Source organism: Pezoporus flaviventris, unplaced genomic scaffold, assembly GCF_033815535.1.
Source record: "Pezoporus flaviventris isolate CSIRO_AGI_PZ_B2104156 unplaced genomic scaffold, CSIRO_AGI_Pfla_v1 ptg000029l, whole genome shotgun sequence".
NCBI classification, from domain to species: Eukaryota; Metazoa; Chordata; class Aves; order Psittaciformes; family Psittacidae; genus Pezoporus; species Pezoporus flaviventris.
In genome coordinates, this window is record NW_026892577.1 from 3,451,576 (window position 1) to 3,468,329 (window position 16,754).

The window sequence follows — 16,754 nt, forward strand, 5'->3', positions numbered from 1 at the left end:
TCCAGACAAATGTTTCCAGGGTTCCACTACTCTTTAGAACAGGAAAATAGGCTCAAACATGTTCCTTCTATGAATTTTTGCTACGTGCTCTGTTGAACTACCAGGCTCTGTGTGTTTTGCAATCTTTGTACATTATCCCTGTTGCAATCTCCTGCAAAACACTGAGAACTGAAGCTCAACACTTACAGGTTTGTTGCCATCATGTCCTAAATTGATTTGCCAAAATAAGGAGTGTTTTCCTTGTTTAAATATAGGTGAAATGTCATTTTTAATAAACTCTCCCCTAGTACTTTAAAAAAAAATCAAATATAGGTACCTGTAAGTGCATACACCTTTCTACTTATCCAAACTTCCAGAAAATGAAAATAGCAACTTCTAAATTGAAGCCAAAGTAAAATATACTCTTAAAGGCCTTTTCTAGATGGTATTAAGAGGAATCTTTTTTTCTCCTCTACCTGGAAAATGCAAGTAATTTTCTTTTCTCTCTTATTTCAATCCTATTTTATTATATAACATTTTCTCCACATCCTTTGTGTATTCACATTAATGCCTTTGCTTATTCCTTTTATTCTTTCATTCTCTTGAAAATGCTGAAACACGCCCGACCCTTGCTTCATAACATGTCATTAAGATAACACAGCTCCTGCTGACAACCTTCCTGGGAAAGAAGAAAAAGCGATTACAGAGCTGAACATTTCAGAGGCCCTTAAGCTGCCATGAGGTGAAAAAAATGTGCCAACTTTCCTCTTCTGCTTGTTTAACAGAAGAAAACACTCAAGATATCCAGACCATGACTTCCCCCCAACCTTTTTCTCTCCTGCTGTTCTTCCTGACCCAAACCCAAGGCTGCTATTGCCTTTCTGAATACATTACTCCTTATCTGAAGAGCCATTTAGCTGCAAATCCAAACCCTTTCCGTTCTTGCTGCATATGCTTGTATTAGTTCAGAGCAGTTCAAATGTTGGGTTAATGACCTCTCCGGTATTTCTACAGAAATGCTCTGTTAAACACTCAGGCATTTCAACTTTCAGTCACAAGACCTATAAAAAATTCATACTCTGCATCTCTAGTTTCAAACCACAGCACTGCATCATTAAGAGCTTTTCAATCCTCCCACCCCACACGCTTTGTGAAGGAGAAGGGAGAAGAGAGCCTTTATCTTCCTACTATTTAGATTTCACATTTTCTTCTTCTTGTTTGCATTTCTTAGTTCTGGAGGTTGCCAAAACAAAACCCCAAACAACCAAGTGTGCGCCTGAGGTTTTATTTTATTAAAACATAACATTATCTATGTGCCTTTTAGCTTGATATTTAACTTAAAAGAGATGTAAACCCCAAGCTCCACCATTTCAGTAACTTTTGTCTTAATTGTGGTTGCCTTTCAGAAATTATAAAACTTCCAAACTGAAAGACAAGACTACCCTGACACAGGGAAGCACCTGGAAAAACACTGTGCAGCTGCCATAGTAGATTCTCCACAGGACATACAGCTTTGATCTGGCCTTTAAAGGAGCTTGCTGGATTAGAATAACATGGCTTTTTTTAAATACGTTCAGATTTTGCAGTAAAAATACGGGGTTTTTATACTTCTGTAAATCAGATTTTAATATATTAGATCTTCCGGGTTAGAATCTCAAAATGTTGAGCATAGAATCATAGAATAGTTAGGGTTGGAAAGGACCTTAAGATCACCTAGTTCCAACCCCCCTACCATGGGCAGGGAAATGACTTCTGAAGCACCTCCAGTGTGGCTCTGCCTCATGTCATGTTTCTTCTTTCTAAGCTTGTTTATTACATCCATTCTTCCTGTGTTCAGTTTGATCGGCTGCTGCTCCCCGCTTCCTGCATGCATTATGTTCCTTCTCCTGCACGGGTTCTGGGTAGCCTGATGCCCTCCTCCCCTCACCTTTCTGACTTCAAAGAAGCCACAGTCTGTCCTACAAAACTGCCGACCGTGATTGTCAAGTAGCGCAGTCCTACATGCAAGACAACAGTGACCTTGAGCACAGCACAGGCTGAAATACAATGATGTGCATAGCTCTCAGCTTTCATCTTTCTTTCCTCCGGACACTTGGTTGGGTTTTTTTACTTCATTTATTCACTGACAGCTTTTAAGTGTTATAATAGAGTTGGAAGAGAGTGGAAACTGACTTCTGTCTTATCAACAATGGCAGAGCCTGATAAAATGTTATCTATGCGGTATACATGTAAGTTCCTAAAAGTATCTCTCACCAACAAATAGAGAAGAGGTTCTAAATATCACAGGACTCCCACAAATTTCTCCGCCGCTCTCCAGAGCAATTTTACAACAGTTTTAATTATTTAACAGTGTGTTTTCGAAGGGGGATGCCTGAACCACCACAGCAGGCAACGGCGGCTCAGGCATCGCTTACCCTCAGGTAAACCTTCACCCCGGCCTTCTGCTGCCGGGATAACGAATAGACCCTAACCGAACGGAAGCTGCTCCTTCGGGAGTGCCTGCCTCCCCACATCCCCGCTCCCGAGACCCACACGCTCCGCGGACACGGCCCGAAGGCTCCCGCTCCCCTCACACCTCCATCCATCCCACGCATGCGCCGGCCGCGCTGTGACATTACGCCGCTCAGCGTAATGACGTCTCCGGCGAAACCTTCGCTGCTCCGCCAATGGAGACTCGCGGAGGGGAGGGCCAAGTCGCCATTGGCTGGCCCCGCAGCCGCCCCGCCCTCACGGAGAGGGCGGTGTGGGGACCCGGATGAGGCGGCCTCCGGTGGCCGCGGCCGTTAAACAGCGTCCTGCGGGAGCGACCCCCGGCATGGCGGCGGCTCGGTGAGGGCAGCGCGCCCGGGGTCCGGAGAGGATGCAGCTGATCTACGTGATCCTGCTCTCGGCGCTGGCCGGCTGCGTCCTCACGCTCCTTTTCCAGCTGCTGCTCTTCTACTGGGGGAAGCCGGAGCCTGTCGGGACGGCTGGAGACACCGACGGGGTCGTCTACGCTCGTGTGGCGGCTGACCACAGCCTCAGGGACTATCTCCAGGGCTCGGAGCCGGCCGGCAGCCAGGCGCCTTCAGATTCGGCCCCTACCCCTGCTCCGGCCTCAGCGCCGGCCACCGCTGCGGCTCCTGCCGCCGCCCCGGGCTCGGAGCCCAGCGCCAAGCAGCAGCAGCCAGAGCCTTCTCCGGACCCCTGCCGCGAGGAGACGTGCCAATTCCTCAATGCTATCTTCCTCTTCCTCTTCAGGGAGCTCAGGGACACAGCCCTGGTCAGGAACTGGGTCACCAAGAAGATCAAGGTGGAGTTTGAAGAGCTGCTCCAGGCCAAGATGACGGGGAAGGTGCTGGAGGGGCTCAGCCTCAGAGACGTCTATCTCGGCAACGTCCTGCCTGTGTTCAAAGCTGTCAAGCTCATTCGGCCAGTGGTCTGCAACGAGGAGGGCTGCCCCGAGGAGCTGGGCTTTGAGGTAGACCTGGAGTACAATGGTGGCTTCCACTTGGCCATCGATGCCGACCTGGTCTTTGGCAAGTCGGCCTACCTCTTTGTCAAGATCTCCCGGGTGCTAGGGAAGCTGAAGCTGGTCTTCACACGCCTGCCCTTCACTCACTGGTCTTTCTCTTTCATGGATGACCCTGTGATACTCTTTGAAGTGAAGTCTCAGTTTGAAGGGAGGCCCATGCCACAGCTCACTTCCATCATAGTGAACCAGTTCAAGAAGGTTATTAAGCGCAAGCACACCCTGCCCAATTATAAAATCAGGTAAGACATCCTGAGTCTTCAGTGTTTTGTTGGGTGATGAGCATTAGAATTGCTGCTTTGCTCATAATAGGTAAAATAGATTTCTGTTGGCCCTTCCACAGCAGGGATATTTGTATATTGCTTGTCTGATACGAAAATCTTTCAATGAAGGTAAGCATAGTTTTCCATTTATGATAGGTGAAGAAGCCATTGCGCAGTGAGACTGATGTGCCCCAAACTGTGTTTAAGTAAATGGCAGAATTAGTAGGTATCAGAAATTTTGGAATCCTGGCAGGTGTCCAATCATGGGATCATGGTACCTCTCTTTGGAAAAGGTAGAAGGATGGATCTGTGGATAGCATGTGGGTTTGGAGTGTTCTCCCAGGCATCTGTCACTGGTGAGCCACCTGGGCAAGCCCTGTGGCTTTGCTTATCTATAGAGGCAAAGTGGTTGTTACTTAATGATAGGATAAAGTTCACTCTCTGGGTATGTTTGAGGTGCCAAGACAGGTGCTGTCCTTTTCCTTTTTTTGGCTTCCTGAATCCCTTCAGTAACTTCAGGGAAATCTAAAAGTTGATCAAAGTATTGCCACTATTGTGGTAAGTAAAACTGTAGGGAAACTTCTGTGCTTTTTATTTTTTGTAATATAGCATGTTTTCTTTTATAAATGCAGATTGCATTTTATAGTTAATATGATGAAATGTTCAATGATACTTCTGTAATGGAAGTGGTAGGTGGCATCTTTACTTTGATTCCATCCTCATTTTTGATTAAAAGCTACTGTCTCTTAGCACTGTTCAGGTACCATATTCCCTTTCTGTCATGTGGCTTACCACTCTTAGGCTAACATGTTTCCATTCTCTTTTGTTTGTTCTCCGTAGGTTGTATTGTGTGTCAAATAAGGATTTGTGTTTTGTTTACCACATTCTTCTGCAATAAGCTTTTTCCCTGAAATTCATCAGAGATGAGTAACTGAAAATGGCCTTTTGAACTTTGAAGTGTAATTAGCTTTGCAGTGATGTAATTTTTAAAGCCTTTTCTTCTGCAGTTGAATTTGAGTTTTCATGAAAGTGGATGTGTAAAATACCTGAGATTTGGAAAGCCCTGACAGGGCAATAAGTAGATTCTTTAAGTAATGTGGTAGTCCTTTTAAATTTTGAGGTACTGAATTGCTGTCCAGAAGAGAGCAGTCCCTGGGCAGCAGGAAAGCTGTCAAGGGCAAATTTGCTTCCATTCTCTTACTGTGTTGGACAGAGTCTGAAACTGTTAACAGTGGAGAAGAGTCCAAAGGAGAGGCACCACCATGGTGTAAAGTGAGCACTCTCAGCATGCCTAAAAAGAGCAAGTAAGGTGTATGATCTTTACACTCTACAGACAAGTTTTTAAGGTGCCTGTTGAACCAGTGGTGATGCGCTCCTCCCCTTCATTGTTCTTCCCCTGAGAGATGCACCTTGGTGCTCTCATCATTTAGTTAGAGGTAATGAATTTTCCACGTATTTCTCAAACCTTCTCTGCCAGAAGGAATGGATGAAACGTGAGTCACTGTTATGTTAAAGGGACTGGAAGGGAGAATAAGAAAAGAAGCAGAGTGCAGCGTTTGGGACAGAAATGAGTAGAAGTGTGAGGATAGAAGGTAATTGACACTGAGCACAATATAGGAAGCATAAATTATTATAGAAACAAGAATGGACTTATTTTAAAATGTTCTCTTTAAGTTCTAAGGAGTTAAGAATTTGTGAATTGCTTGAGAGGCAAGTAGGATATCATGGTTGATTTTCACACTAGATAATAGGTTGGTAGCACAGGGTGGCAGATGTGAAACGGTGTCCAACCCTGCAGATGTGAAACAGTGTCCAACCCTGCATATGGTGCTTTTGACCTTTAAATTTCATGCTGTGCTCCGAATATGTCATTCTGAGGCACTGGGTTGTGAAGGGGGTGGCAGGATGTTAAGCTTGATGCTCAGCAGTGAAATTATCTTAAGGAAGGAAGATTGGGTCACTGGTGTCCTAACCGTCTAGAACTTTGCCTTTAAAGCTTTAGGTGGGAACACAGAGCCTATGCTTGGGAACCTTTAGCTGTCTTTGAACTTTTAGCTGTCCACAGTTGCCCAAGATTTTGTGGAACACAGACTGAAAACTTTTATTCTCTACCAGTGTCTCAGATGAATTTAGGCAGGTAGATGCCTAGACAGCAAAACTTGGTAAGACCTGAGTAGTAACAATACACTTTTATGTGGTGGCTTAGTTGAAAATTGAGACATTATGGTTTAGATGGTATGGAGAACTGACTTCACAAATCAAGCCCCCTGCTGATAAGATGCAAAACAATATTTTTAATTGAATTTGTAAGAATACATTGGCTTGGGGTTATGGTATGTTAATATATTCCTTAGCAATGAATGTGTAGGAAGAAGTCAGGAGAGTTGTCACAATTGCATAATAACACCTTACTTAAAGCTGAACAGTTCCTCATCTACAGGGAATGTGCTTATCCACTCCCATTTTTTCCCTGTGGCCTATGTACCTTTTGTTTAAATACATAGTATTTGCTTCTGTGTGTAGTTCAAAACCTTTTTGATGTCTCTTTACTCTTGCTCAAGTAACTTTGTAATTACTGCTATTCAAAGATTTATTTACAGTCTTGTACACAAAAGCACTTGGAGTGTGAGGAGTTCTCCTTTTGGTTGGCTAAGAGGTGCACTTTGTTACCCTGGTGGTTTCCAGACTTAAGTCCACAAAGGAGTTTTATATTGAAACAGGATGTTAAGTAGCATTAAAAAAAAAAATACACTGTTTTCTTTGTCTTCTTGTATTAGGCAACTTCTAGAGGTTATTACTTGGTAGTAAATGACATGAGAAGAGAACTTTTGCGAATAGTTGCTTTTGAACGACCTACAAGTAAGTTGTGTAAAGCAGGTCCCCCTTTCCTCTCTAATTTAACTAAATACTGCATTAAAAAAGTCTTGCGTCTTCATTCATGCACTGCCTGTTGCTATAGCCAAATTACTACACACATGCTTTCCAGTTATGTATAAAGCTTTATGCAGTGATTAGTAACATCATCTCTTGTATCATCCATTGCTAGGAGTGGTTGTGCTATGTGTGTAACTATAGCTTCAAAGTGGAAGAAGTCATCTTGCATGCCTGATCCACTCTTAACTGTTTTTGTGGAGAGGCCATGTAGACTAGTAAATGCATTTTAAAGTTTGCCTTGTGTGTTATGTACAGTTTTCTCCATAAAAGCAATTGTCTACTAATTGAAAAAGGAGGGCTGCACTTTATGTCTAAATGAGCAAGTAGTAGTTTGTGTGTTATCCTAATAGCGTGTAATCGCTTTTGGCTCTTTAAGAAATGTGTTTGCGCCTGGTAAAACACCCTGTTTTGAAGCTGCTCTGCCATTGAATGGTAATTACTATCTCATACAGTAGAATTTGCTTACATCTTTATACTCAAGGCTGGTAAAATTCAGTGAATGGCAGGTTGGTTTTTCTTTTAGTCATCATTGGTAAAGGATCTGTGCAATTCGGTTGATAGTAGCGAGAGTTACTACTGGTTTATAGTTGACTTGAATCTTAATGTATTAGTGCTTTGTGATAGAAATGCAAACAGCTTTTCTGAAAACGTCTGTCAGTTTCTTGTTTAGATGTGGGGAAGATCTAAAATAATCCCCTTTCCCCCCCGCTCCAGTGTACAGGAGTTCTGGTGCACTTTTGAGAAACCAGGTAACTGCAAGACAAGATTTGTTTTTAATAAGTAGCCCTATTCTCACTAAGGTAATAAGGAACTGTTGGTATCATTTAGGTATCTGCATACTCCATAAGTCTATTTTGACTTGAATTGACTGCTTAAATTACACTTTTTTTAGTTCTAAGTCAAGCTGGCTGGTGACTGGAGCTTGAGAAGGAGCATGGAAATCCTTGGCTTTCCCATTGTTTGGTTGAGATGTCAGCTGTTGATGTTCTGCAGGGCAGCTGCTGATGCGCCAGCTGTGTCCCAAAATCCTAATGCTGGCACTCTCAGGACCACATGCAGTCAGTCTTTCTCTGTGCCATAGCTTGACTTGACACTGTTACATAGGTCTCTTTTACTAGAGCAAGTGGTAGACATTAAGTATCAGCACAAAGTGGAATTTATTTAGTTGCCTGAATCTGACCTTTGGTTTTTCATTGTGTACACTCAAACAGTTCTTTAATAGTACTACCGTAGGCATTGTTCATGTTTGTTTTAACTTTCTATATCATGTCCTTTTAATAGTAGGATAAAGTGGTTAACATTAAGCTGTAGTTATTAGTGTTGCCAGAGTGTGCTTAGTATTTAAAGACATGTAGTAAGGACTATTTCAGGTGTCTGTCTCCTTGCTTGTGCCATTGCAGTGGTCACAGATTCATCTCTTAGTTCTGTAATAAGCTGTACCTTGCTTATTAATCTTTTGCCTTTGTATGTAAAGGGTGAGGAGGAAGTACTTGCAGTCTAGTATCCATAAAGAATTTAACTTCCTGCTATTTAATAATGATGTCAAAAATCTGACAGCTACTGTTTTTTTCTAAATTCAAGGTCTTGCAAGTTCATCCCTTTAGGTTCTAAGCGGATTAAGTATTGCCTAAGCAGTGACTCAGTTCTGTATATTTTAAGAACACTTAGTTCTCAGTTTTTTACATTAAAAGGAACTAATATTTTTTGATCCTGGCCTGTTTGAGAAACTACGCTGTGCTTTATTTTAGTGCATGCTACCACAGAGTGGAATAACTTTATTTTCTTTAGAAGTGTTCTCACAAAGCGTTACTTTCAGTATTTCTATATCGGGTATTTAGATGACCTCCTTAGGTCCCTTCTAACGTGAATTATCCTTGGAACTGATCATTTGCAGTATAGTTAGTCATGTTAAATAGTTTTATGCTGCATTTGGAAGTCAGGGCTATATTGAATTTCACTGGGAAGAACCATTAAACAAGCCTATTTTAATTTACCATTATAAAATGCAATTTGAGAGTTACACAGCAGTTTCTTATTTTTGGCAAAACTGAAGCTGAGATGTAAGTAGCTATTGATTTGAAGTGTGCTTTATAATAGAAATGACTTCATAGTATGGCAATAGAGGTATTGGGAAAAGTATAAAATAAAAAAAAGTATGTATTATTCATATGATGAGGTTATACTCAGAAATACCAGAAATAATTGTAGAGATTGGGATTTTGAGCATGTCTTAACTTCAGAAAGCAGCAGCCAGTAGAGATACCTACTTTGTCTAGAGCTTTTGCAAAGGGAGAGGATATGGATATTCTTTTCCTGAGTGGATTTCTACTGTAGTTGATACGAGTTTCTCTTACTAGTTAAATCTCTAAGGCGTGTTTTGTTTTTGTTTTCTTTTTATGCCATAGCATGTTTTGTTTTTGTTTTCTTTTTATGCCATGCCTATTCTAGGTGCAAAAATCTTCCAGGATACAGAAGCATTAAAAAAAAACCCAGCGTCTGAGTCCTTTTGTCTGCAGAGAGGTAAAGCTCTGAATGATGCCAGCATAGATACTTGTTCTGCTAATGGCAAGGCAGCAGTAATTGGAATCAGTAGATCTGTCTGCAGCCAGTAGCTTCATGCTTGGAAGATTATAGTGCAGGGACAAGTAGTTATTTGTACAGGACTTCGACAAATGGATCTGTAGGGAACCTCTGATGCACAGTAAACAAATTCAAAATCTGGAACATTAAATATTCTCGTTTCTTTGAGTCCTACATGGGTAGAAGGAAGCTTTTTGTAGTGCAGAGGTTTTTTTATTGTCTTTATTTTGGGAGTAGTCTATCTCAGACATATGTTGTGACTAGATGGTCACTAAATACATGTTTCTTCAGATTAAATTAAAGTCTGTGGTACAAAGTATGTATCTAAATCTCCTTATGTAGATATCAAGTTTAAAATCTATTGTTTGTAGGGGTGTTGAAACCTTTTAGTCATCTTCCCCAGCTCCAGCACTTCACAGGCTTTCACATTGGAAAGCTCTAATTCTGAAAGAATGGCAGTTTGAAACTTGTTCATAATAAAGTCAGATTTCATGAATGACATGTTGGACGTTTCCCAGTATAGAGACGGCACTCTTCTCAGGTCAAGAGTGAGCCTTTTCCTATGATTAGTCAGAAAATGTTACTTTTTTGTACCTGCAAGAGTGAGGAACTAATAGAGCACTCGCTTGAGCTGGACTAATGAAGAAACTGGAAAGCATAGCTGGGAACAAAAAAATAAACTCACTTGGAGAGAGAAATGGATGAAGTCGAGTAAGTTTTGGTGCTTACTGTTTGCATTTGCTGCATATAGCAATCCAGTAAGGTTTAAGGTTAATTGGTCTGACAGGAAAATAAAACCTCCTTCAACTCGCTTGAAACAATGTATAAAAGATTCTTTGTCCAATAATAATGAAAATTGCCTCATTTAACACCTTTGCTATTTTGTATTTAATAGTTCCTTGGCCTTAATCCGTCAGTGAATGTCTTTCATTTGGAGAGTGAATGAAGGCTCTGAAAAATCAAGATTTATTTAGTACTTCATGATGTTTTGTATATACTACCATTGAGACTTCAAACTGCTGTTCGTCTGAACTCTGGTTTTAAACATCTAAGCTGATCTTGCTGCTCAGTGAGAACAAATACAAATTACGCCAGCTGAATAAAAAGTATAACTTCTTAAAGTACAAATTAAGCAGTAGCACTTTCTATCTTTTGAAAGGCAGCTTATTTCCAAATCAGTATAGGACATATAGGAGTTAATCGCATTGCCAGACTGTTGGCATCTAACAAATGTTTGAGCTTGGCTCTAAGCCTGTCTGTTGGAGCAGGTAGCTGTATTCAGACACTAGAGCTGGGATATTCTGAATCTCCTTCTACAGGCTGTATTATAATTTTTGGTGTCTGTTAATATTCCCTGCCTGTCACACAAAGCTGAACACTGAACTCTCCTTGAAGGAGATTACTTCGAGGAATGGGGGTGCAGAATGTATGTCTAAAAATGGGTAGCTAATACAGATCTCAGTAGTAGCTCATATGATGTTAAAACATGAGTCTCTTGTAGAACTTATTTTCTATATATTAATCATGTGAAATAGTTAATCTTTTTATTAGCAAATGATAGCTGATAAGAAAGCCCTTGAATAAGCAGACTGGGTAAGGACAGTAGTTTTCAGTAATCAGTGTAGTAGATTGAAGTGGTGCTCCAGTGATTGTGAGGCTTAGTCTCAGGCTGCCGATTTCAGTATTGGAGAAAGTGCTTTCACGTTGCTGGGTTTCTATGGGAAACTGCTTATTCTGCATTCCTGCAGAGATTTCCTGAAGTCACCCGATATGCTTCTGTGTTTACAGTTCATGTTCACACTTATTTTGATTTAAAACTACTTCAGCATTTGGTTATTCTTGAGATTATTGTTATTTAGAGAACACTAGAAGACTTTAAACCTTCTAGGTTTAATAAGCTGTATTGTACCCTTCTCTCCATAATTATTTTAGACTTGCCTATGCAGTTTGCTAATTTACTAGGTAATGCCACTGCAATCTGCTAAAATCCATTAATTGTGAAACTAAAAAAATCTTTGCAGGATGGATCGCAAAACTGTGCTTTTGTCCAAAAGAAAGCAATATCCAATATTACCAGTGTTAGCTGGGAACAATTTGCTTTGAGCAGGTTCCGTTCTGTAGCTTCCATGAATATCAGTATCTTTTTATAATGAAGAAAAAATACTCTGCTGAAAGTGTTTGTTTTGATGTTCAGGGGTTGAAGAGAGCTTATTTATAACAGTGAATAAATTCTCATTTTGGAAATGAATGTGAATGCCAGTTTGTGTGAAGGGGGTTTGGGAGTCATCATTTTTTAAACATTTGTCAGCTTAATTGTGACATACTGAGCGGAACACAGAATTTCTAAATGATGTGAGTAGTTCCTGTTTCAGTCACTGAGTTTCTGATTAAACTGAAGAATTTATTACTGCTCTGGCGGTTCATCTCGGTTGAGAGATGCGTGTCATATCCACACAACTTTTGGATGCTTTTCCTGTTGTTATTTACCTTCACTGCTTAATAAATGGCAGTTGTTTCACAAGCCAGTCAAATCTACGCCAGAATTCAGACCTCCAAAGTGGTCGATGATCCCACACAATGTATCTAGTAAATTAGTGGAAAAAATCTGCAATGAAATCTTCAGTTGACAGATACGTTTGTGTTGCAAAGAAAGGTTCTACAGTACAGTTAAAGTGCCCAACAACAGGGGAATGTTTGTGTACGAGGTGTCATATGTGCTCCTAAATTGCTATACCCAGCAAACTGAGTATGTGCTGTGTTGGGTTTGGTAGCTTGGACTTCCTTTTCACACCTGCACAAAGTCATTTGGGTGTATCTGCTTTCCTAAGCACCCTTCCTTTCTGGAAGGACTCTTGCTTCATGGAGCCCTGCTTGGATTTGTAAGTCCTCTTGGGAGTGCATCTCTGTTTACTGCACAACTAGCTGCAGCCCAGCAGCATTTTAGACTTTTCTGTGGCCATATATAGGTATGAAAACTGCCAGGGAGATGTTGGGCGCAGCAGAAAGGAAAAGGGGGAAAGCCCTTTTTTTGTGAGAGAAGAGAAAGGCAGAAAATGTTTTAAACTCTGAAGAACTGGTTTGATTACCTCCCTCTAGCTATTGTAATTTATTTTAGTTTAGAATTTATTTTGTTTAGGATTGTAATTTATTTTGTAATTTATTTTTCGTTTTTTAGCTTTAAAACCACATGGGAACAACTCTCCTTTCTAATTTCTTAATTCCCCTGTTCAGCTTGTAGCTACGCTGTAGTTCAGCAGAGCAGTCTGTGAGTCCTCTGCATTAAAGCTCTTTCATGTAATGGAAAATGCAGGGATTCTATTAAAGCAGAATAGTTTCACATTTCTGAAGTCTTACCAGATGTCTGCAGTGAAGACTGTATTACAGAAATGAGCTGATGATAGAGTTAATCAGACTGTTCCACATACTCAAAGGCAGTGATTAACTACCAGATATGACTAGCCTAAAATTAAATTAGGATCATCATTTGGGAATACTTCTAGCAATTTTGTGTTGCTTTAACTGTAAAACTTAGAGACAATTTGACATGTAAATTTACAAAATTATTTCTGTCCAGTGTTTTAAAATGATCTGTAGATATCTAATGGGAATCAGAACATTCACATACTTTGTTCCTGACTTAACTTAGTCTTAATGCTAAGTTTTCAATATATCCTACTGTATCAGTTTTAATGGCACCTGTTTGCCTGAGCTGGAAGAGGAAGAGTAGAAATTGGAAGATCATAGTGTTGCAGTGGCATGACAGAAGATTTCATGGTGGTGTTCGAACCACTGCTGATCTGGCTTGGTAAATAATTCCTAAGTAATTAAACAGTGGAAATGATGCAGTGTAACTTCAGCAGTTTATATATATATAGAATAACTCTTCATATTTGCTAACAAAACTTAATGCAATATGGTAGAGTAAACAAAACAAATTTAATTGTTGCCAAGCAAAGAGCCCAGTGTGTTACAGGGGGAGGTGGGGTGGCAACAGCAATGTTAGTCATTGGTATTGTTTTAAAACAATACCACAAAAACTCAGATTTTTGTTCTCTTCCTGTTCCACTTAAAGAAGGGTAAATAAGAGAAAATATTCAAATTCCTTGTTGGGATGGTGAGAGAAGATTATGGTAATTTTGAGCAGCTGCTGATTTCCAGTGTAATCACAAGTCCTAACTGTAACTTGCCATCAGTAGTGCAGGATTTGCAAAGTGCAAGAATTCATCGCAGAAGCCCCTCCTGTATTTGATTGCCAACAGTGGTGCCACAGGTCACATCCAGACTCAGCTTCTATGTTGCTTGATCCTGTTCCTGTACAGTATGAGCTCAATTAGTGATGCTGTGACTCACAAATGGTGACACTGTTGCTTGAGGGGCAAGTATGTGGTGTGTCCCTTGGTCCCCATCAGTACCCTCCCCACCACTGCAGTCTGAATTGCTGAGCTAAGAAACGGATCCATTATTATTGCTGTTTACAGCTTTAAAGTGAACTGTCAGTCATCTCAGCTTTGAAAATGGTGCTAATCCTGAGCTAGACTGTCTTCACCACTTTGTAAGACTGTAAGGGCATGAACTGGACCATCTTCTGTCTTGTCAGAAGTGACTAGATAAAAGTAGATTGAGGAGAAGCTTCTGTTTGAGCATTTTTGAAACTAACTGGAGGAGTGAGGATAAACCTTGGAAAGCTGTCATGTCTAGAATTGGTTTACAGCTGTCAAGGCTGTTTTCAGCAGTGAGACAGTCGTTTTCTGTCTAAGAGGATGTTAGTTTTCATATAGACATAGGCTGGTGTTCAGAGCAGAGGATTCAAACTCCTGAGCCCAATGAATGAGTTGTGTTCAGAATTTAGACTTCCATTGGAACATCATTTTACATTGACCAGGATTGAAGAGAGGAGATGTTTGTAGAGAGATTTGAGACCCCCTTATGGGAGAATATGTTGCTGAACTGAGGAAAAGCTAGCCCTTTGCATCAGTTCCTGGAACCAGTTTCTAATCCAACTGGCTAAAGGTAGATTTTTGAGGTGGCTTGGGTTTATTTGTTTGAGGGTTTGTGGTGGTGTTTTTTTCCCCTGTTGCTGTTCTCCTTCAATGCGTAGAAGATGGTTGCAGAACCACACCTGCCTCTTTTCCAGCTCTGTGTGAACAAGAGCATATTCTGCATCTTCTGTCCTATTTGGAGCAGTGCCACAGCGATTCAGGCTTCCTGGTTAGACAAGGAAATTTTGTCTTCATCCTGAGACTGAACTATAGCAGGATTTTTATCTCTTTCTCTTAATTTGAACCAACGGTTGGCTTCAGCTAAGTCATACTCAATTTAAAAAAATGCACAGGAAAACTTGGAGATCAAACAGGCATTGACTGCATTAAATAAGCTTTTCCAGTATTTATGGAATTTAAAATTTGGGAAACTAGTATTCTTTAAATGCAAAAAAAAAGTCTGTGTACGGTTGAGTTGATGTTGTTTGTGCTGATAAGTAAGTAGTTTTGATAAGCCTGATTCAAGATCTCTTTTTTTACCTGTGGCTATTTCAATACAGACAGCAGTGGGAAATCTGTAAGAGCTGTACTTACAATGACTTGCATCATATAAGCAGGAAAAATAAAGGTTTGTTTTGAAGGAGCTACTTGACTCTTTAAATCTGTTCTTTTGTTTTTGTAAAGAGGTCTTAAGGTTGTAAAAGTATTTTGAGTGTCTGATTCAAGATACATGTCACAGGTACTGGTATCAGTAAGACTGTACTTTTAAGAGTCTGAAAGTGTGTGAAACATATTTAAAGGGGGGAAGAATAACCCCAACCCTGAATAATAAAACCCTTTATTTTTGTGGAGGTCTTGATTTAAAAGTGACTGCTCGTATGTTGAGAACTTATGTGTGTATGAGCCTCCCACATGCCTGTGGCAGAATATCCTGTACGACAGTGGGTGGAGTACTAAAACTGATTTGCAGTTTTCCATAAAGTTTTCCTAGAAAATAACCCTGCTCTCTTAAAGTTTTTGAGGGTGTTTGTAAGGCAGATTTTCGTGACTGTGGGTAAAACTGAAATTAGTAGATTTCTGTACTGAGGAAGAGTATAATTTGAACTACTAACGTCCCCTGAATATGAATACTGACACAATTCTGCAGCTCTGTTCCTTGTGAAATTGGTAGAAGCTGGAGAATTGCTTTTACAAAATCTACAGTAGTGGTATTTTTTAAGCTACTTTAAAACAAAATCCAGAACAATTTACTAATTCTTTCCAAAGTAAGGATGAGCTCCATTTTTTATATCTTCAGTGTGAAGAACAATATAAGCTATTTGCATTATAATACCCAACACGAACAAGTTTAAACGTTGGCTGATAAGTCCTTTTAAAATCTTACTAATGTGATCATGCCATTTTAGGAGTGGGTTGTAATATTTTACCATTTTTGTAGGAGTAAACTTCATCTTAAATTACACACAGTAGAAATGGAGGATTTTTTAAATGACTTAAAATACCTGGTGTCAGTCACACTTTATGAAGTTTATACACTTTACAAGCATATGACTTATTTTTCTGTAAATCAGATAATAAAGGCAATGTAAAAATTAGTGAGTTCTGTAATTAATTGAAGCTTTTGAGAACTCCTTGAACTGAAAGCAAATTCAGCAGTTGCTCTTTCAAAAGGATTTTAGATATTAGAATCTTCAAATACAGTAGTATTGACAAAAGTAAATTGATGCTTTACTAAACACGGTCTGACTTTAGATTTTGTTTTAATTTTAACTTAGAGTGGTAAACAAAAGTGTAAGACTTGCAATGTATTCAAAGTAACTTTATGCTAAATATACTTGCATTTTTAGCTGGTGGGCTCTGCTGAGATTTAAGGTCTCTCTCTGCCTTTTTTTAATTAGGATTTAAACGTTTAGTTAACGTGAATCAATTAAAACATTCATAAACCTGACGATGTTTAATATTTATGACAGCAGAGTAGTGCTGGAATTCATACAAGTGACTGGTGGCCTTAAACAGATATCCAGTAATTTTAAACCACTGGTTTAGATATCAAACTTCCCTGATAAATCCAGGGAATAATATAAAACTTTTCCCATAATTTGTTATTGGAAAATGTTCTTGCTTCTTAGCAAAAGCTCTGCAAAATCCGAGCCTCCTACTGCATTTACAGATCAAGCTGTAACCTTCTGCTTCTGCAAGCAGGAGGTAGAGTAGGGAGAGCTTTTGAAGTTTGATTCTGTCCTTAACAATTTGTGCTTCTGGATATTCTTAACTGACACAATGAACAGAAACACGTAAGTGCATGGTTATCTTTGGCCAGATACATTGACATTTTTGTCTCAGTTCTTAATAGATTTCCTCATGCAACTAAAAATACTGTAGTTTAGTAGGTACTAGTGGGAGCAGTTAATTTAGGTTGTAGGGTAATTAGACTAAGGTATAAAAGACTTCTGTCCTCTTCTCTGTTAGGAGTTGGCTAAAGGACCACAACAGAATTATCACAGAATA

General features: G+C 39.8%; 1 protein-coding gene across 1 annotated transcript in view; it reads left to right on the forward strand.

Moving 5' to 3' along the window:
* Positions 1-2,696: 2,696 nt before the first annotated feature.
* Positions 2,697-16,754, forward strand: part of PDZD8 (PDZ domain containing 8) — a 62,567-nt gene continuing 48,509 nt past the window's right edge. The window contains exon 1 of the mRNA XM_061458639.1: positions 2,697-3,732. Within this exon, the coding sequence (XP_061314623.1) occupies positions 2,840-3,732 (893 nt within the window). The 5' untranslated portion in view covers positions 2,697-2,839. The remainder of the gene's footprint in view (positions 3,733-16,754) is intronic.